Source organism: Schistocerca piceifrons, chromosome X (assembly GCF_021461385.2).
Source record: "Schistocerca piceifrons isolate TAMUIC-IGC-003096 chromosome X, iqSchPice1.1, whole genome shotgun sequence".
NCBI lineage: Eukaryota > Metazoa > Arthropoda > Insecta > Orthoptera > Acrididae > Schistocerca > Schistocerca piceifrons.
This window is the reverse complement of record NC_060149.1, coordinates 667,711,010-667,732,393: the sequence shown is the minus strand read 5'-3', so window position 1 is coordinate 667,732,393 and position 21,384 is coordinate 667,711,010. Positions and strand designations below refer to the sequence as shown.

At 38.5% G+C, this 21,384-nt stretch overlaps 1 protein-coding gene across 1 annotated transcript in view; it reads left to right on the top strand.

The window, feature by feature from the left end:
- Window positions 1-20,729, top strand: part of LOC124722595 (late secretory pathway protein AVL9-like) — a 35,621-nt gene extending 14,892 nt beyond the window's left edge. The window contains exon 3 of the mRNA XM_047247730.1: window positions 20,599-20,729. Within this exon, the coding sequence (XP_047103686.1) occupies window positions 20,599-20,729 (131 nt within the window). The remainder of the gene's footprint in view (window positions 1-20,598) is intronic.
- Window positions 20,730-21,384: the final 655 nt, after the last annotated feature.

Sequence of the window (21,384 nt, the reverse complement as noted above, 5' to 3'; positions counted from 1 at the left end):
TCACTTCTTTCTTGGCGTTAGAGTTGGGCTCACACTAATGCAGGTGAGGAGGTAACAAGAACATACATTACATAACAAATGACAAGTAGAATTTTAATATGAAAGCTGCATAAGGTATACATCAGTTGTTCTTTACAGTTTACACACACACATAGTAATCAGTGTTTTGTTTGGTGTTTGTGCACTTTAGTGTTCCAAGTGGTTGGACATGTGGGGTAATGGTACTGATGTTACCTCGGAGTTTCATTTCCCATGCATGTGCCTGCTGCAGATTCGAATTTTTAAATTTTTTCCTGTCTGTGTTACTATATTTCCTTTAAATCTGATGAAATATTTACCTGGAGTAGCCATAATCAATTTATTTGATTATTTATGTATCTACATGGTGTAGTGCATTGTTGTGATGCAACTATGAGATATTTTCTTCTTGAGCTTGTTCCTGGTAGTCTAAACTATTTCAAGGTTTTTGCATGGTGTGGGTTCCTGGTATCATGTCCTAGTTCATGAACCATGGGCAACGTATGAGTGGCCAAGTAAGTGGTCCTGACAGTCGGGATACCAGTTACTTTGGAATAAGGCTGGGCATCTCGGACATTTTCTGAGTCATGGCCACCTTTGTGCTCAGATGGCAAAGAGTACCAAATCCACTGGTTAGTCCCTCAACCGTTAGGGGTAAAACTCAATGGGACCCGGGGCAAGTAAGGCTAGCAACCTGCTTCCCTGGTACTATAAATATGATGCTGGCAACAATCAGAGCAAAATGCCTCGGACCTTTGGAGGTGACGGAGTCCCACCTCTAATTGACAAACCAGGGACCCCTAAGATACGACTCGGCAAACGAATGGTAACGAGATGGGGAGCTATTAATATCAATGGGGGCTACTCTGGGAAGAAGGTAGAGCTGGCAGACGCTCCAAGTAAGATGGGGTTGGACGTTTTAGCTGTTAGTGACATTCGCGTAAGGGGTGAGAAAGAAGAGGAAGTGGGAGAATACAAGGTCTACCTGTCAGGAGTCAAAGCAGGAATAGCACAATGGGGTGTAGGGCTTTTCATCAGGAAAGAAATGGAACCCAGCATAGTTGCAATAAGGTATGTAAACAAACGACTGATGTGGATAGATTTGACAGTGTCTAGCAAGAAAATTAGGATTGTGTCAGTATATTCGGATTGTGAAGGGACAGATCAAGATATGATGGATAGTTTTTATGATGCACTCAGTGATGTAGTTGTTAGAGTAAAGGACAAGGACAGTGTTCTGCTCATGGGTGATTTTAATGCCAGGATTGGAAATCGAACAGAAGGGTATGAAAAGGTTATGGGTAAATTTGGAGAGGATATGGAGGCCAACAGGAACGGGAAACAACTCATGGATTTCTGTGCCAGTATGGGCTTAGTAATCACAAACTCCTTTTTCAAATATAAGAACATTCACCGGTATACTTGGGAAGGCAGGGGAACCAGATCTGTCATTGACTATATAATAACAGATCAGGAATTCAGGAAGGCTGTGAGGGACACACGTGTATTCAGGGGATTCTTTGATGACACTGATCACTATTTAATCTGCAGTGAAATTGGTATTGTGAGGCCGAAAGTGCAGGAGGTCAGGTCCATGTGTATGAGGATAAGAGTGGAGAAACTTCAGGATAAGGAAATCAGACACAAGTACATAACAGTGATCTCAGAAAGGTACCAGTTAGTTGAATGTAGTCAATTGCAGTCACTGGAAAAGGAATGGACAAGGTACAGGGACACAGTACTAGAAGTGACCAAAGAGTGTCTTGGAACAATAGTGTGTAAAGGTAGGATGAAGCAAACAGCTTGGTGGAATGACACAGTCAAGGCAGCCTGTAAAAGGAAAAAGAAGGCATATCAAAAATGGCTACATGCTAGAACTCAGGTAGACAGAGAAAGTTATGTTGAAGAAAGAAACAAAGCCAAACAGATAATTACAGCATCCAAGAAGAAATCTTGGGAAGACTTTGGAAACAGGTTGGAGACCTTGGGTCAAGCTGCTGGAAAACCATTCTGGAGTGTAATTAGCAGTCTTCAAAAGGGAGGTAAGAAGGAAATGACAAGTATTTTGGACAGGTCAGGAAAACTGCTGGTGAATCCTGTTGATGCCTTGGGCAGATGGAGGGAATATTTTGAAGAGTTGCTCAATGTAGGTGACAATACGATCAGTAATGTTTCAGATTTCAATGTACAATGGGAGAGGAATGATGATGGAAATAGGATCACATTTGAGGAAGTGGAGAAAATGGTCAATAGATTGCAGTGCAATAAAGCGGCTGGGGTGGATGAAATTAAGTCAGAACTCATCAAATACAGTGGAATGTCAGGTCTTAAATGGCTACACAGGATAACTGAAATGGCGTGGGAGTCGGGACAGGTTCCATCAGACTGGACAAAAGCAGTAATCACACCAATCTTTAAACATGGAAACAGAAAAGTTTGTAACAACTACAGAGGTATCTCTTTGATCAGCGTTGTGGGTCAAATCTTCTCAGGTACTGTTGAAACGAAAGTGCGAGTATTAGTTGAGGACAAATTGGATGAAAATCAGTGTGGGTTTAGGCCTCTTAGAGGTTGTCAGGACCAGATCTTTAGCTTACGGCAAATAATGGAGAAGTGTTACGAGTGGAACAGGGAATTGTATCTATGTTTTATAGACCTAGAAAAGGCATATGACCAGGTTCCTAGGAGGAAGTTATTGTCTGTTCTACGTGATTATGGAATAGGAGGCAAACTTTTGTAAGCAATTAAAGGTCTTTACATAGATAGTGAGGCAGCAGTTAGAGTTGATGGTAAATTGCGTCCATGGTTCGGAGTAGTTTCAGGGGTAAGACAAGGCTGCAACCTGTCTCCACTGTTTTTCATATTATTTATGGATCATATGTTGAAAAAAATAGACTGGCTGGGTGAGATTAAGATAGGTGAGCACAAAATAAGCAGTCTCGCATATGCAGATGACTTAGTTGTGATGGCAGATTCGATTGAAAGTTTGCAAAGTAATATTTCAGAGCTAGATGAGAAATGTAAGGACTATGGTATGAAGATTAGCATCTCAAAAACAAAAGTAATGTCAGTGGGAAAGAGATATAAACGGATTGAGTGCCAGATAGGAGGAACAAAGTTAGAACAGGTGGACGGTTTCAAGTACTTAGGATGCATATTCTCACAGGATGGCAACATAGTGAAAGAACTGGAAGCGAGGTGTAGCAAAGCTAATGCAGTGAGCGCTCAGCTACTATCTACTCTCTTCTGCAAGAAGGAAGTCAGTACCAAGACTAAGTTATCTGTGCACTGTTCAATCTTTCGACCAACTTTGTTGTATGGGAGCGAAAGCTGGGTGGATTCAGGTTACCTTATCAATAAGGTTGAGGTTACAGATATGAAAGTAGCTAGGATGATTGCAGGTACTAGTAGATGGGAACAATGGCAGGAGGGTGTGCACAATGAGGAAATCAAAGAAAAACTGGGAATGAACTCTATAGATGTAGCACTCAGGGCGAACAGGCTTAGATGGTGGGGTCATGTTACATGCATGGAAGAAGCAAGGTTACCCAAGAGACTCATGGGTTCAGCAGTAGAGAGTAGGAGGAGTCGGGGTAGACCAAGGAGAAGGTACCTGGATTCGGTTAAGAATGATTAGGAAGTAATAGGCTTAACATCGGAAGAGGCACCAATGTTAGCATTGAATAGGGGTTCATGGAGGAATTTTATAAGGGGGACTATGCTCCAGACTGAACGCTGAAAGGCATAATCAGACTTAAATGATGATGATGATGATGCATTTTAAGCCATTGTAAACTTTATATAATGTTTTTATCACAAGGGTAGTACCCATCTCAAATGGCAAAAACTGAATAAAAATGACTGTAAAATATGAAGATGTGTTTACTCTGCCACTCATCAAGGTAATTTATCTCTAAAACTTTGCATCTGCATAAAATCAATGTTTGTATGTTAGGAAATTTAAACACCACAGAAACAAAACTCACTGGTGATAAGGGGTGCTGTTGGATGGGGGGTACCATGTAACACAGTTATGAACAACAGATTCACACAAGTCATAAATGAGATTTTTATTGAAAAAAGTTAAACATTTGCTTATTATATGATGATGCCATGGAAATATCCAGTTCATAATCAGACATTCACCACATATATGTTAACGTAGCTCTATATATTGGTGCAGGAAGTGGGTTGTAATTGACAAAGTGAATATGTAAGAGGAAACATCGATTGTGTAACATGACCTGTGGTTTGCCAATTTGCAAGATGCTTGGCATGGAGTTTTCACTGTCTAGGAAAATAATGGTCATCTGTTATACAGTACTGATTCTTCATCAAGAATCATATATTGTGATGCTTCTATTTTACATGCAGTGGGGTGGTAAGGTGAGTTAATGGTATAGAAGCACTAAGACACAAAAGAATACTGCACATAAACTCTCAATAAAGCTGATGTATGTTACAGTGCTTGTGTTAAAAGTAATTATTTATTATGCAAGCAACTGGTATATTGTAACAACCTATGTGGTTATATAAACATTATTGTTGCTCCTGAAATAAAATAGCTGTATGTGTGAAGCCCTGGTCTAATGTAAGAGGGAATTTGTAAGCTGCTCCCTTTTCATAACAATTTGCTGGAAATCTTGCAGTCTGGCTGTTTGATATTTTTATGATATTGGACATGTAGAGTAGTCTGTTTCTTGAGGGCAAAACTTACTCCAAAGGTATGTGCATTGGTAATGACATTTTCAACCATGTAACCTATGCCATATCTGTTTCATTCACACTAACACAAAACAGTCCCATACAAAAGTTATGAAAGCAATTTAGGCTATAAATTAGATAATACACTCGCATATATCACTCAGTTTTATTTGTTCCTTGATAGCATATCACTTTAATATGGTTTCTAACTGTACTCGCACTACACTTACATATACTCATCATTCACGGTACAAAATGAGTTAGCCATTGCCATTCTATCTCTGTATGGTCATCTTTTCAATATTAAATGTTTCATAATTAACAAATTAATATTTTTAACACAGTTCCTGCAGTTGCGCTCTCATACATAATTGCATGATTTTTTAAAGAAGATATCTCCTTCTTTATTGGAAAAGAAACTCTCCACTAAATGAATTTAATCAAAAATGGCAATGGTGTCACCACCTTTAGATAGTATCAGTGTTCAGTAACAGCAGATTTATCTCATACACCCTCCATGTGCGTCCATCCCTACTAATTTAAAAAATCTTTAGAAAGTTAAAAATACTTGATAAAATTTGTCTAAGAAAATCATTACATTCTTTTCAATACAATATGTCACGAGTTCAATTCCATATTTGTGGAATACTACTCCAGCACACTGATAGATAACGTTTTCATAGATCAAGATAAATTTAATCAAATAAAAACTTTTCCTGTTAAGAATGGTCTGTCTGATCATGATGCACAGCTAGTTACAGTATATGACGTAGCTCCATACAGTAATGCAAAACAGTCCTCCAAAATAGTGTGTGCCATTAATGATATAACAATTCAAAATTTTAGGGAAAGCTTGCAACAGTTAGACTGGGATAAGGTGTACAGGGAACATGATGCTAATTTAAAATTTAACCTATTTCATGATACCTTTGTGAGTATATTTGAAAACAGTTTTCCTAAGAAAACAGTGAAATATAATTCTAAGAAAACATGTAAAAAGCCATGGCTTACTAACGAGATAAAAATATCTTTTAAACAGAAAAGGGAAATGTATCTTATATCTAGAAGGAGTAATGGTCCCAAAACAGTGAAACATTATAAAAACTACTGCACTGTATTAAGAAAAGTTATTAAAAAGTCCAGAAGTTTGTGCATTATGTCTGAGATTAGCACATCTGATAATAAAATTAAAACAATTTCAAATATTGTGAAAAGGGAAACAGGGCAACTGAGGGCACAGGAAGACTGTACTTCTATCAAACGCAATGAAAAGTTTGTTCACAAAAAGTCAGAAGTAGAAAACACTTTAATAATAATTTTTTAAGTGTTGTAGAGAAAATAGGATCCAGCTGTTCATTAGAAAATTCAAGGTAGTATATGGAAGAGGTAGTACCTATGCAATTTGATAAAATTTAAATTCAACCCACCTCTCCTACTGAAATTAGGAAAATAATAAATTCATTCTAAAGTAAAAGCTCAAATGGTTGGGTTGTTTTGGGGAGGAGAGCAGACAGCGAGGTCATCGGTCTCATCGGATTAGGGAAGGGCAGGGAAGGAAGTCGGCCGTGCCCTTTCAAAGAAGCCATCCTGGCATTTGCCTGGAGGGGTTTATGGAAATCACGGAAAACCTAAATCACAATGACCAGACGCGGGGTTGAAACGTCGTCCTCCTGAATGCGAGTCCTGTGAGCTCACATGGAATTGATGGCTTTTCCAACTGAGTACTACAAGCTTGTTCCCAACAAATAGGTAGGATTCTCAGCCACATGTGTAGTAACTCACTGAAACAGGGCATTTTTCCAGATAGACTGAAATACGCTATTGTTAAACCATTGCACAAAAAAAGGGATGGATCTGATGCTGACAGCTACCACCCAATCTTACTTCTGACAGCTTTATCCAAAATTCTTGAAAAAGTAATGTATTCAAGAGTAGCATCACGTATTTGTAAAAATGAATTACTAACACAATGTCAGTTTGGTTTTAAGAAAGGTTTTTCAACAGAAAATGCTATATATGCTTTCAATGATCAAATATTAAATGCATTGAATAACCAAACATCATCCATTGGGATATTTTGTGATCTCTCAAAGGGTTTTGATTGTGTGAATGAAGAAATTCTTCTTGATAAGCTTCTTGTGGTATGAGTGGAACAGTGCACAAATGGTTTAACTTATACTTAACTGGAAGAATGCAGAAGGTTGAAATTAACAGTACACATAGTCTGCAAACACCAGCAGAGTCCTCTAACTGGGGTGGTATCGAGAATGGTGTCCCATACGGCTCAGTCTTTGGTCCCTTATTGTTCTTAATATATATTAACGACTTACCACTCTATATTAATGAAGATGCAAAGCTACTTCTTTTTGCTGATGATACAAGTATAGTAATAACACCTAAGAAGCAAGAATCAGCTGAGGAAATTGCAAATAATATCTTTCAGAAAAGTAATAAGTGGTTCTCTGCAAATGGACTCTCACTAAATTTTGAAAAAACACAGTTTATACAATTCTGTACAGTAAATGGCATAACACCATTAATAAATATAGACTATGAACAGAAGTCTGTTACTAATGCAGAATACTCAAAATTTCTGGGTGTTTGCATTGATGAAAAATTGAATTGGAGGAAACACATTGATGATCTGCTGAAACCTTTAGGTTCAGCTACTTATGCTGTTAGGGTTATTGCAAATTTTGCTGATAAACATATCAGTAAATTAGCCTACTATGCCTATTTTCATTCACTGCTTTCTGGGCAATTTGTCATTAAGAGAGAAAGTACTCATTGCACAAAAGCACGTAATCAGAATAATAGCTGGAGCCCACCCAAGATCACCTTGCAGACATTTATTTAAGGAGCTTGGGATACCTTCACAATATATATATTCAGTTATGAAATTTGTCATTAATAACCAATCCCAATTCAAAAATAACTCTTAAGTGCACAGCTACAACACTAGAAAAAAGGATGGTATTCACTATTCTGGATTAAATCTCACTTTGGCACTGAAAGGAGTGAATTAAGCTGCCACAAAAATCTTTGGTCATTTGCCAAATAGTATTAAAAGTCTGACAGATAGCCATCAAATATTTAAAACCAAATTAAAATAATTTCTGAATGACAGCTCCTTCTGCTCAATAGATGAATTCTTAAATATGAAGTAGTAACTGTAAAAAAATTAATTAATTAATTTGTGTAAAGAAAATGTATGTTAAAGTGACACATTCCACATCATTATGAAATGTCATATTCATGATCTATGGAACGAGGATTAATGTATGTATGTATGTACTTTCAAGCTGAGAAAGAACGACCTGAAACAGATCTTGAAATTCAAAAACAAGTCACATATGAGATCAACAAATGTATAAACCATTCATATTTATTGCAAAATACTGCATATGTAGATGAATTCATGACTGTAGCATAGCAATCAGTCACACTGAACATAATAAATTCTCAAAAAACCATAAACATCAAAGATACAATATGGCAGTTTGAAAACTTTTTGAAATTTTCAGTATTGCTAGAACAAAACATAATAAAAACATTATAATAATTCTGAATGTTTAAAATTGTCTTTTTTTCTCTGGAATCTGATCAACATAAATGACGACATAGTTAAACAAAAATAGAAAATTTTTCAGTTACCTGTGAAGAAAGCACCACACATATATGAAATAGAACAACATGGCACAAGTGTACACGTCTTCGCAATGTACAGTAAACACATGGAGAAGGGGGGAGGGGGGGTAACAAATGTTATGAAAGGGACCCATGCATGTGCACACACACACACACACACACACACACACACACACACACACACACACACCTCAATCACCCTGGGTTGGCATTACAGTATGCAATGACTCAGCAGTTTGTAGCTGACTGCACAGCTGCTATTTTCAGCTGAGGAGATTTGGTGACCTTGCTCACTGCCAGTGCCCTGTCAACTGCTGTAGTCCTCCCTCCCTCCAGCCAGCTCCTTCAGTCAGTGCCTCAAGTCTGGTCCACTGTGTAATCTGCCTCATCCTCACCTTGTCGTCTGGCTGTGCTGTGCGGTTATGGCATAAGATACAGCTCACAGCCACTGCCGGCTACCAACTTGAAACAAAATATGCCATACATGCCATCAGCTCCTATGGCTAACACATTATTGTTGCTCACACCTCCTGCACACACTAGCAAGTGTCACAAGTGCTACACCCGCCTGTCGCTTAACGCTGTCATCGCTGTGCTTTAAAATGCAACATTCCAAACACTTGAGTACATAAGTTTACATTCACAACACACTATTATAACAACATACATTAGCACTTCTGCTATTGTCTTTAATCATAATTAATATTTCTATAGAGTTTGTCTTTCTGGAAGAATTATTTCACTACGACTATGTTACAGTGCCGATTATAGTTAACAGCCACAGCTATTATACTTTAAGCACTTTATTTCTAACTCTAATGGTTTTCACTGCTCTTCCTCTCTTCCTCTTCAAAAAGAGAGTGTTCCTTGGTAAACTATTTCTGTACATTTTCCGTGTGTTCATTACCATGGAGCCTATCACTCCTGCACTCTTCAAGATCCAAAGTAAGTGGATTCTTCAAAGTCGCAACCTTATAGGGTCCTTTATATATGTGGCTAAAAATTTTTACCTCTTTATCATCCTTTACCTACATACTAACACAAGGTCTCCAAACACTGTAGCATGCACAGTCTTGTAATATTGTCCTTCTCATGCTTTAGCTCTCCTAATAAGCATTTGTTCAGTCTTGTTGATTTTTTCTTCCCACATCATGTCCTAGTCAGGTGTGTTTTTCATTTCTCTCATTAGACTGCATGATATATTCTGTATAATCTATTAACTTCTATCATCACCCTCTCTGCTGAGTTAGAAACAGGCCCATATCTGGATATGTATTTTGGTTCTACACCAAGTCACTTCAACACATCAGTCCATGCCTTACTATCAGACTTACTCCCATTGTCACTGATTATGGACTTTGGCAGGCGCATGTTATGAAAGTAGTCTTTGACTAAGTTTTCTGCCATCTTGCTTCTTGTTGCTTTCCTCAAAGAGTACAAAGATATGTATCAAGAGAATACCTTGATTGTCGCTAATACAAATGTCATTAACTGATATATTTCTGGGGGGGCCCAAGAGATCCACCATAATTGCTTCCTTGGTTTCCTTTGGCAGTACTGCTTGCATAGATGCTTTCTGCTGTGCTGGAGCAGTCCTTTTTTTACAAATTATTTCGCAATACTTTAACAGTTTCCTTATTCATCTTATCATGTTGAAAAATCAGCAGTCTTGCCATAACTTTTTCATACATTTTCAAATACCAAAATGTCCACAACTGAGATGTGTATACCATATGTCATTTATATTTTGTTCTGGAATGCACACCTTCCATTCCTCTTCATCTACATTATTCCTAAGGCATAATATGCCATTGTGCAAGAGACAATATGCCTTGATCTTGCCTTCCTCAGCACTATTGTGCTTCCTTTTTATCCATATTTTGCTCTATTGTGGTCTTCTTTATTACTCTGTGTATTGCCCCATTATGTATAACCCCTTTTATGAGACAAATGCTGGTTTCTGTTGGCAGTGGAGGTGCAGAATGTTCTTCTAATCCTATTAGCAATCAGTATAGTGCATCTAGCATTGTCCATGAAGTTCCTGGCACATATTGGATATCAAAAACAAGCCCTAGCAGAGCAAGTGTCCACCTCATTAATCTTTTATACCACTGTCAGCATGGTAACATGAAAGACAAAGCCTTGTGGTCTGTTACTACAATAGATTATTTTCTGGCCAAGTAATATCTAAATTTGGTGATACTATACACTACTGCCAATGCTTCCTTCTCCATGATCGAGTACTTTTGCTCTTGTGCATTCAACAGTTAACCACCAGAACCAATGTTTATGGTTACTTATTTCCCTTTTTCCTTGTCTTTTTGATATAAGTGGACACCTAGTACATAATCCGACATGCATATCCTAAGTAAAACACCTTTGAGAAACCTAGATGAGCTACTATTAGATCATTGTAAAGTTTTTGTTTCATTTTTTCAAAATCTGTGGCACGCTCTTCTGTCCGTGATAGTGCATTGCTTTTCTTCACCAGTCTATGTAGTGCTTCACTATTTAATGTTTGTTAATTTATGAATCAATGGTAGAATCCACAGAGAGTGATGAAAATTTTCAGCTATTTCTTGGTATCAGGAAATTTCTTATTGCTGTCAGCTTCTCCGGGTTGCGTTTAATTCCTTCTCACCCAATAATGTGCCCCAGGAAAGGTATTTCTGGTCTTCCATATTCTGACCTCTGAAAATAAGCCATGTGCCTGTACATTCACATCTTTCTAATACCTCATCCAGAGTCCGTAAGTGTTCTCCCACGTTTCACTGGTTGCTGACATATTGTCTACATAGATTGTAATTTTCTTCAGCAAATCTTCTCCTAGCACTTGGTCTAGCATTCTAATAAAAGCACACACAGATATATTCAGTCTGAGAGGAACTGGAATTGTGATTTATTGTCTCATGGCATACATTTGCAATCCATTTGGTTTGCTAACAGGAGACTTGTTAAAAATTTATACAGGTACAATGATTTTTACAGTAATAAATAATAGCACTAAAGTAAACAATGACATTATAATGATATTACTTGGAGTAAATAACACATTGTATCCAGCTCAGATTTCCAGTTTGTCCTGCATTAATTCATCTACTGAGTAATAACATTTCAGTGTCAGTGCCCCATATAGCTTTCTTTTAAGTGAACCTAAATTCATCTGCATTAACTTGTTCCCTTTTAATTTATTATAAATTTTCATTCCCATGTATTGACATCCCTGGGCATAGTTTGAGGTGGTGGGTGGGGAGCATAAAAATTTCTTTGTCTCTTGTATCATGTGAATGAACAAAATGGTTTCCCTCAAATAATGCATGTCTGGTGTACAAAAAAATAATAATCTCATATATATAAATAATGGATGACATGGTTCTTTATGATTTACAGTGCACATATTTCAATAGATTTTTTTCTGCATTTTTAGTACACACACTATGTTTGTCAAGTTACCCCAAAAAACAATACCATACCTAATATGGGATTCAAAGTAGCTTTTATATGCTACTTTTCTTGTGTCCATGTCAGTCGCAATTGATAATATTTGTACTGAAAATGGAAAGCTCCTTAATTTATTTGCTAAGTACTCAATGTATGGCTGCCAGCTCAAATTTTTATCCACATTTAGAGCTAAGAATTTGCCAGAATCAACTTCTTCTATATCTTGGTTGTTGTCAAAAATCTTCATCTGCTCACATTTAACTGTCTGGTTTTGAATTGCATCATGTGAATCTTAGGTATGTTTAGATTCAACCCTTTTAGCTGAAACCAAGTTTCTAAGGTACTGAGGGTAGTGATCACAGATTTGACCAATTTTTTCTGAATCCTGTTTTTTGAAACTCTATATTGATAACATCTTATCCCATACAAAGTGCTGTAAATAGCCTTGGCTCCAGGTCTAGCAGTATTTGATGATATCTGCATGCCAAATCCAGACTTGTAAATATCTTTGCTCCTTTAAATTTCTACAACAGTTTATCAATGTTCACTGGTCACACACTTTCCAGTTCAAATATGTTGTTGGCTTGTTGTGCATCCAGCGCAAGCCTTACACTCCCATCCTTTGTAGCCACAGCTGTTGTATTGACTTTGAGCACTCTCTATTTCTTCATTTGTTAGCATCTTCTGCAATTCCCTCTCTACTGCTTATTTCTTGCATGTGGCATTGGATAAGGTGGCTTAAAATATGGCTTATGAGCCTTTATTTTTATATGATATGATGGACCTTTTATTATTCCTGGTCTGTTTCCAAAAACTTTTCTGTATCTTTTGATTGATGTGGATAGCCTTTCAGCTGCTCTTCTATCAATATTCCTAATTCCATGTATTTTGCTGCTGACTTCTCCCCATGTGAGCTACCTTGATGCTTCTGTACTCACAGGAATTATACTATTCTGGCTATGGTTTGCTAAATTGTCATCTTCCATTGCATCTTCACAGGCTGCTACTTGGTATGTACAGGAAAAACCTCATTCTCCATCTACTATCATTTTGTCTATTCCGGCTATGGTTTGCTAAATTGTCATCTTCCATTGCATCTTCACAGGCTGCTACTTGTTATGTACAGGAAAAACCTCATTCTCTATCTACTGTCATTTTGTCATTGATGCTTACCTTCATCTATTTTCTCCATCATAATATTTCATCTAATTTTCTTCATAATACATTTCTACTTTGTGTTCCATTGATCAATATGACCTCTCCTCTTGCAAATCAGGCATGATTATTCCATCAATCTTACACACGTCTCCTCCATTCACAACCTCCAACATCACTTCACACTTTACCGTTTTCCCATATTCACCAATAGCTCCTTTTATTTTATATCCTCTTATCAATAGTCACAATATGTTGTTATATGATTTCAATAGATCACTATATATATTGTTAGCTATAGCACACAGCTGGCTTTCCAAACTGACAAAAGACTTAATTGCATGCCCACATACTTTAACTGACCACCTTATCTTTTTCTAAAAAAATCTTCCAACTTCTTCTAGTAGATCTTCTTGTTTTTCACTTAGTTGTTCAATGTTTATTATATAATTTTTTGTTCTCCATCTGCATTTAGAAGCTGCACCATGTTTGTTTCAGGTCGGGCCATTCCTGCAATGTTGACATGTTTCCCATTCCTCCCTTCTCAGCACATTCTGCTCCGTCTCTCTGACTCCATGTGTTGTAACTATTGTCCCACAAGCCACGCCTTTCTTCCCCACATCTACCTGTCCTTCACTCATTGTGAGATGTGAATATGTAACAGTCACATCCTCGGCCTATACTGTTTCTCTGTTCGTTCCACCACTCCTGTTTGTAGTCTGTCCCAGCCTGCAGTACTACACTACTGAAAAGGTCTCTGTTCACTTTTGGTGGCCTGCCCTTCCACTATAACTGTGCAAATGGTTCTTATTGAATGACTACATATATTGTGTGGCAGCCTTCATATCACCCATAGCACCACATTTGTCTCATATGGTGCATCAGGATACTGATTCCTCTCTAATTCCTTTTCTACCAACTGAATGTAAGTTCTGTCCATTCTCCTGTTATATGGATGACTGCATACAGAGCCTAATATGTCATCCTGTTTCCTCTTGGATCAATACTTACTTAGGAAATCTTCTCAGATTCTGTATAGAATAAATGTTCTTTATCTAAATGCATACCCCAGTTGTATGCTTCACCCTCAATTTGATTGACACAATCAGTTTTAGTCCATTAAAACCATAATTTTGGCAAAAATTCCTTATAAACACAATGGGGTGCAGCTTGCCTCTGGGGTGGAATTTACTGAACTTACAACTGTTTATGAACTCAACTTGAGGGTCACTTTTAGTCACTACTGCAGTTTAGCCACTTAATAATTTTGTTTTGCTACTAATTCTCTCAGTTACAACCTGCTCAATATGTTGCTCAGTATTTTGTTGTTATTTCTGTACTTCTGATACCACCTTCCCCTGTGATTTTCACCTTCTTCTTGACCTGTTCTACTTGTTTATGAGTTCCCTCTCATTCTTGTGCATTCATATTTGCCAAAACCACTGACATGTTTATTTCTAGAGTTATGCTGTCATACATCTGTGGTCCTCTTGTTTCTTCAACCACTGTTTCCTGTTTCCACAATTGTGATTTTATTTCCATGTTTACTTTCTCCTGTTCTTCCTTCCCTTTCTTTAATTCATTATCCCTCTTTTCCACCATGTTTTAAACTTTGCCTCAAAACTTGCAAATCATTTTCCCTGGTCTTGTTTAAGTTGTTTAGAGTCTGATTCAAGTTCACTTAATATTCATGCTTTAATTCCTGATTTGACCTTTTATTTTTGTCTATTTGTGTAGTTACTTTTTGTTTAATGACAATTCCTTTTCTTTTGATCACGTATCTGATTTTTCATCTAACTCTTTGAATTCATCAGTATTTCAAAATTGAAACCAGTGCCTTTGCTTGGCTTTGGTGTTTCTTCGAAAATGTCATACCCACTATCCTTGCTTTCCCCCACGGCTTCCCATCTTTCTATTTCAGGTGTGGTTACAGCTTGTGCACCAGCTGCTTTCCCACTCCATCATGTCTTCAAAGAATAATTTTGTTGAGTTAGCTATTGGAGTTTCCTCCATTCTTGTTCCATTTCACCTCCTGACAACCAGTTTTCCTGTTCCTCTACATTTGGCTGATAATCATCCTCATCTGAAACACTCTCTTGTTGGATTTGCTCTACACACAATATTGGCTCCACTTTACACTATTTGAAATTTACTACTATTTTTCTGAACATTATCCCAAATTTACCAAAATTCACAGTTCTAAAATTTCACCATTTTGACATGCACAGTTTTACATAGCCTATGCAGCAGCTATTCCTGACTGCTTCCCACTGCACTGTTAATCAGCTTCTGCTGCACTATTTTTTGGTTGATGGACTGCTGCAACTTCTGACGTGTTTTGCATTTCTGCTGCTGCTGACTGCTGGCTGCTGATCATTATGATGCAGCATCTGCTTAATCAATTATTCATCAGGAAATCTGACCTCTTATTCTTTTTTTCTTTCTTGCAGTAGCTGCTCAGTCATATCTGAAATGTTAGAAAAGAGTTCCTTCTTTTGTTCTTCTTATGATCACAAATGAGGGTCTTGCAGTCAATGTTGCCACACATCACCACATATAAGCTGCCCCTTTTTTATATCAGTTTGCTGGATATGTTTCAGTCTGGTACATGCATTGGTAATTAAAGTCTCAACCATGTAGCCTGTGACACATTCCCTACGTACTCCATTCACACTAACACAAAAAAATCCCATTCAAAGGTCATGAAAGTGATTTGGATTATATATTAGATACTCTGTATGAAAGACTCAATTTTATTTGTTCTTTGTCTGAAAATCTCTTTAAGACACTTTCTAACCACACTCGCACTACACTTGCATATACTCACCCCTCACGATATAAAATGAGTTAGCAATTGTCTTTCTTTTTATGTATGGTCACCCTTTCAATGTTAAACATTTCATAACAGATGAAATTGGTATTTTTAACACAAATCCCATGATCACCCTCTCATACATATTCGCCTCCTGCTCATGTGATGGCTTTGAGTATCACTAAAGTGCAATCGACTCACTGCCTCCCACCAACCAATCTGTAGGGACCAACTCACACCTTCCTGAACTTTAGGGCATCCTCATAGCAGTGCCTGTCGCCATAGCAAAGAGGGGCACAGTGCTGTAGCTAAGAAGTGTGAGGGGGCAGATTTGATCAATCGAATGCTGGATCAGCATCTGTACCCTTACAAGCCTGAAGGCCCTAATCTCATCAGATTAGATAAATAAGTAATAAATCAACCATTACAATTTACAGAAAGTGATTGATCACAGCACTGCATCATTTGTAATATACAGACTATCAGACACGCCATCATAGTGCTGAATCAAAATTCTTATACATAAGGTGATTTTGCTAAATGGAGACAAACTGCAGGATAAGGTTAAGGAGCAGTAAAAGTTTTATGTAAATGGGTTACAAGTGGGGTAAACAATATTTTGACAGTGTATGTTTCAGTGAATGAAAGCGCACATGGGAACACACTAGGCAAGTGGGCATGTTCTGTTTTTAATTGTACACTCCTGGAAATTGAAATAAGAACACCGTGAATTCATTGTCCCAGGAAGGGGAAACTTTATTGACACATTCCTGGGGTCAGATACATCACATGATCACACTGACAGAACCACAGGCACATAGACACAGGCAACAGAGCATGCACAATGTCGGCACTAGTACAGTGTATATCCACCTTTCACAGCAATGCAGGCTGCTATTCTCCCATGGAGACAATCGTAGAGATGCTGGATGTAGTCCTGTGGAATGGCTTGCCATGCCATTTCCACCTGGCGCCTCAGTTGGACCAGCGTTCGTGCTGGACGTGCAGACCGCGTGAGACGACGCTTCATCCAGTCCCAAACATGCTCAATGGGGGGCAGATCCGGAGATCTTGCTGGCCAGGGTAGTTGACTTACACCTTCTAGAGCACGTTGGGTGGCACGGGATACATGCGGACGTGCATTGTCCTGTTGGAACAGCAAGTTCCCTTGCCGGTCTAGGAATGGTAGAACGATGGGTTCGATGACGGTTTGGATGTACCGTGCACTATTCAGTGTCCCCTCGACGATCACCAGTGGTGTATGGCCAGTGTAGGAGATCACTCCCCACACCATGATGCCGGGTGTTGGCCCTGTGTGCCTCAGTCGTATGCAGTCCTGATTGTGGCGCTCACCTGCACGGCGCCAAACACGCATACGACCATCATTGGCACCAAGGCAGAAGCGACTCTCATCGCTGAAGACGACACGTCTCCATTCGTCCCTCCATTCACGCCTGTCGCGACACCACTGGAGGCGGGCTGCACGATGTTGGGGCGTGAGCGGAAGACAGCCTAACGGTGTGCGGGACCATAGCCCAGCTTCATGGAGACGGTTGCGAATGGTCCTCGCCGATACCCCAGGAGCAACAGTGTCCCTAATTTGCTGGGAAGTGGCGGTGCGGTCCCCTACGGCACTGCGTAGGATCCTACGGTCTTGGCGTGCATCCGTGCGTCGCTGCGGTCTGGTCCCAGGTCGACGGGCACGTGCACCTTCCGCCGACCACTGGCGACAACATCAATGTACTGTGGAGACCTCACGCCCCACGTGTTGAGCAATTCGGCGGTACGTCCACCCAGCCTCCCGCATGCCCACTATACGCCCTCGCTCAAAGTCCGTCAACTGCACATACGGTTCACGTCCACGCTGTCGCGGTATGCTACCAGTGTTAAAGACTGCGATGGAGCTCCGTATGCCACGGCAAACTGGCTGACACTGACGGCGGCGGTGCACAAATGCTGCGCAGCTAGCGCCATTCGACGGCCAACACCGCGGTTCCTGGTGTGTCCGCTGTGCCGTGCGTGTGATCATTGCTTGTACAGCCCTCTCGCAGTGTCCGGAGCAAGTGTGGTGGGTCTGACACACCGGTGTCAATGTGTTCTTTTTTCCATTTCCAGGAGTGTATTTTAGCTTCATGGTCAAGAGTAGTGATATAGAGCACTAACATGCAGTAGCCACATTGCCCTTCATACCACCAAAGGTGCAGTTACCAGTAAGGGTGACAGGGTCACTCACAGGAAGGATGACTGATCCCACGAGGTAGCTGCCAATAATCCCTGTCCGCATACTGATGCTGAACTGGAGCTATTGGTACACTGCCACCAAACCATGGAGATTCTCCATAGCCTACAGGTGGTTATTGTGAAGACTGATCATGCCTCTCTTATGAAGATATCCTCACCTGTGAATAGGATCGATGACAGTAATCTCAACACTGTAGTGCATTATACAATGAACCTGCAACAAAACCATTACCGCAGAGATAATTCCATAGGTAAAAGACTTGTACATTTTGCGATATGGATAGTGGCAGTTGTGGAGAATATTTCAGACCATTATCTGGCATACCCCAAGATTGTGGGAAACTGCTTGGTGCTGATATCGAGGTCACTGTTAAATATCTTTAATCTGCACTTTCAAAGTGGAGGTACCTTACTTGGTATGCATTTCTGGTCTTATTGCATATGACCTGCTTTTAATCCTTTATCCTGTGAGAGATTGTTTCTTGTAGTTTGTCCCTATTTAGTGAAATCACCCTGTGTGATGTAAGAATCTACATATCTACTAAAGGTCCATATTTTCCAAATCGATAATAATAATAATAATAATAATTTTATTGTCTTTAAGCCATTACAGCAATAGACAAAGTCATACACATAATACAATACAGTACATGGTATAAAAGAACAGAATCGTTATTAATGTTACAGCTTAATATCACAGGTCATGAAATCCTTTATATTGTAGAATGGGTTTACAACTAACCAGTCATAAACTGTTTGTTTGTGTTGTTGCTGTGGTAAATTTTGTATAGCTTGTGGAAGTTTGTTAAATAATTTGTGGCCCATAAGTTCATAACAGTTAACTGATTTTGACAGTGTGTGGTAGGGTGTATAGATACAGCTGTTCTTCCTAGTGTTGTAACAATGTATATTTGCCCTGCATTGTACTTTAGGTAAGTTCTTTTTTGTAGATTAAATCATAATAAATATATAGGTTTATTACTGTCATGATTTTTTGTTGAGTAAACAAATGTTTACAGTGAGCCTTGTATAGTGAGCCTGTAATTATCCTAATAGCTTTCTTTTCTAGCAATAGTATACCATGCACACAAGTGAAGTTTCCCCATAAAATAATACCATAGGATATGATGCTTTGGAAAAATGAGTAGTAAGATACTCTAACATAATTTTTAGGTACACAGTGCATTAATCACCTTAACAAATAGATTACTGTAGACATTTTACCACTAATATACTTAATATGTGGATTCCAGGAAAGTTTACAATCCAAATACACCCCCAAAAATTTAACACAACTAGGATCATCGGAAACTTGTCTATTAAACTAAATACCATCTGCTGGGTTTTGCTTTCATTAAGCAAGAACCCATTTTCTTTAAACCAGAGTGAAGCTTGCTCAATTGTCTCTGTAACACATGTTTTAAGGCTATAAAGATAATTACTGCTGTTCAGAAACGTTGTATCATCAGCATAGAGTACTGCTGTGGATTTAATAAATGATGGCAGGTCATTTATCAATTAGGAAAAGGAAAGGGCCCAGCACAGATCCCTGCGGAACACCTACCTTAACTTGTTCTATACTGGACATTTTTTCCCAACACAGATGGCTTGCTTACAGTTTTGTAAATATGATCTTAATAGCTTAAGGCTGTTACCTTTAACACCATAAAAGTCCATTTTCTCGAGTAGTAGTGTATGTTCTACACAGTCAAAGGCTTTGCTTAGGTCACAAAAAGTCACTTGAGCAAATCATTTATCTTCAAATACTTGATGGATGTATTTACCAACATTGTCTATGGCATCAATGGTTGACAGGTTTTTCCTAAATCCGTACTGTGATCCGCTTATTAATTCAATGTTATCAAAGTAAACAGATAATTGTTGGTAAATTATGCATTCATTGGCTTGTTAATTGCCACAAACAGCTGCAACAGATAGTTAACAAGGGTATATATTTTTTTTACATTTGAAATTACAAAATCATTAAATATGAAATTAAAACGTAGTTTTGGAAAGGTAATTGCAGAAAATAGTTCTGTTTTCTATAACTAACAATAATGGTACTCTGTTGGAGATAAGTGTATATCTGAAAATGAGGTCTCTGTAAAAATTCTCCCTAGTTTCTTTCAATGTTTTACCACTCCATAACTTCATCTTTATTCATTTTGATCTTATTTGTGATTTCCGTCTTGGGTATTAGTTGTTTTAGAAGTAGCAGTTGCGAGTCCTCTGTATGGAAGAAAATGTTATTTTTCCTTTTGTTTGTCTTTTTCTAGATCATTGTCAGTCAACTGCCAATCTACCGGTGAAATTAGTACATTTTTTACCTTGACACACTTATTTGGGGAAACCATTGGTAGCAGTGTAGGCTGGGTTTTTGTCTAACATGCCATTTAATGTTACATTCCAGTGTGTAAATATCACTAGCAAAATTTTTGACTAACATTTACATTGTTTGTGTCACAGGCTGCTGGAGATAATAAAAATTATGTTTTTGAATAAGATATTATTTTTATGTTACAAGATATTTTCCTTTTTTAACTTTTGGTGTGAATATCTTGCTTTTCGTCATGTTTCAGGTGAACCGAGTGCACTGAATGTATTAAAGCCACAGTCTGGGGAGGTGCAACCTACTGAGCAATGTCAGACCACTTCATTTGGAATAGGCTTGTTCTGTAAGCAGCCTATTAATAATACTTACTTTAATTAGGTGAGAGCCACTAGTAAAATGTTTGAACATTGAGAAACATGTAGAGGCAAGATATTTTCTGTACAAGTACTACACTTTTGTTTTGACTAACTTCATGCAAGCATATAATCCCTGTAAATGTACCCACCCTTCAGAACTAACATTTGTTATCAAGTGAGATGGCACAGAACTCAGAATCTTGAGTGGGGTTCAGATGCCAAACTGACCACCCATATTCAAGTTTTCTGTGGTTTCTCCAAGCTGGTTAATCATATGTGTACACAATTATTTTGAAATGGACACAGCCAGTTTTGCTATTCTGTCCTGCTGTCTGAGGTTTGACTCCATCTATAATGACAAAGTCACATAATAGGACATCAAATCCTAATCTTCCTTCCCCCTACCAACCCGCACCACTTCCCCTCTCTCTCAAAAATGTGACAGTGTCAGATATTGCATATCACACAGACTGAGCTATCTCCTAACTGGTGGGAAGTATCCTCAGTAACCTTGCCCAACCAGATCTCTTTCTGTATGGCTGCCTTCTATGGGTATCAAAATAACCTTTCAGCTGGGTTGGGTAACTGATTGTGTATAAGAAATTCATGTTAAAGAGCTGTCAGAAGTGCAATCCTCATTGTGAAAACAGGTAACTTTTATTTTTTCCAAAGGTTTA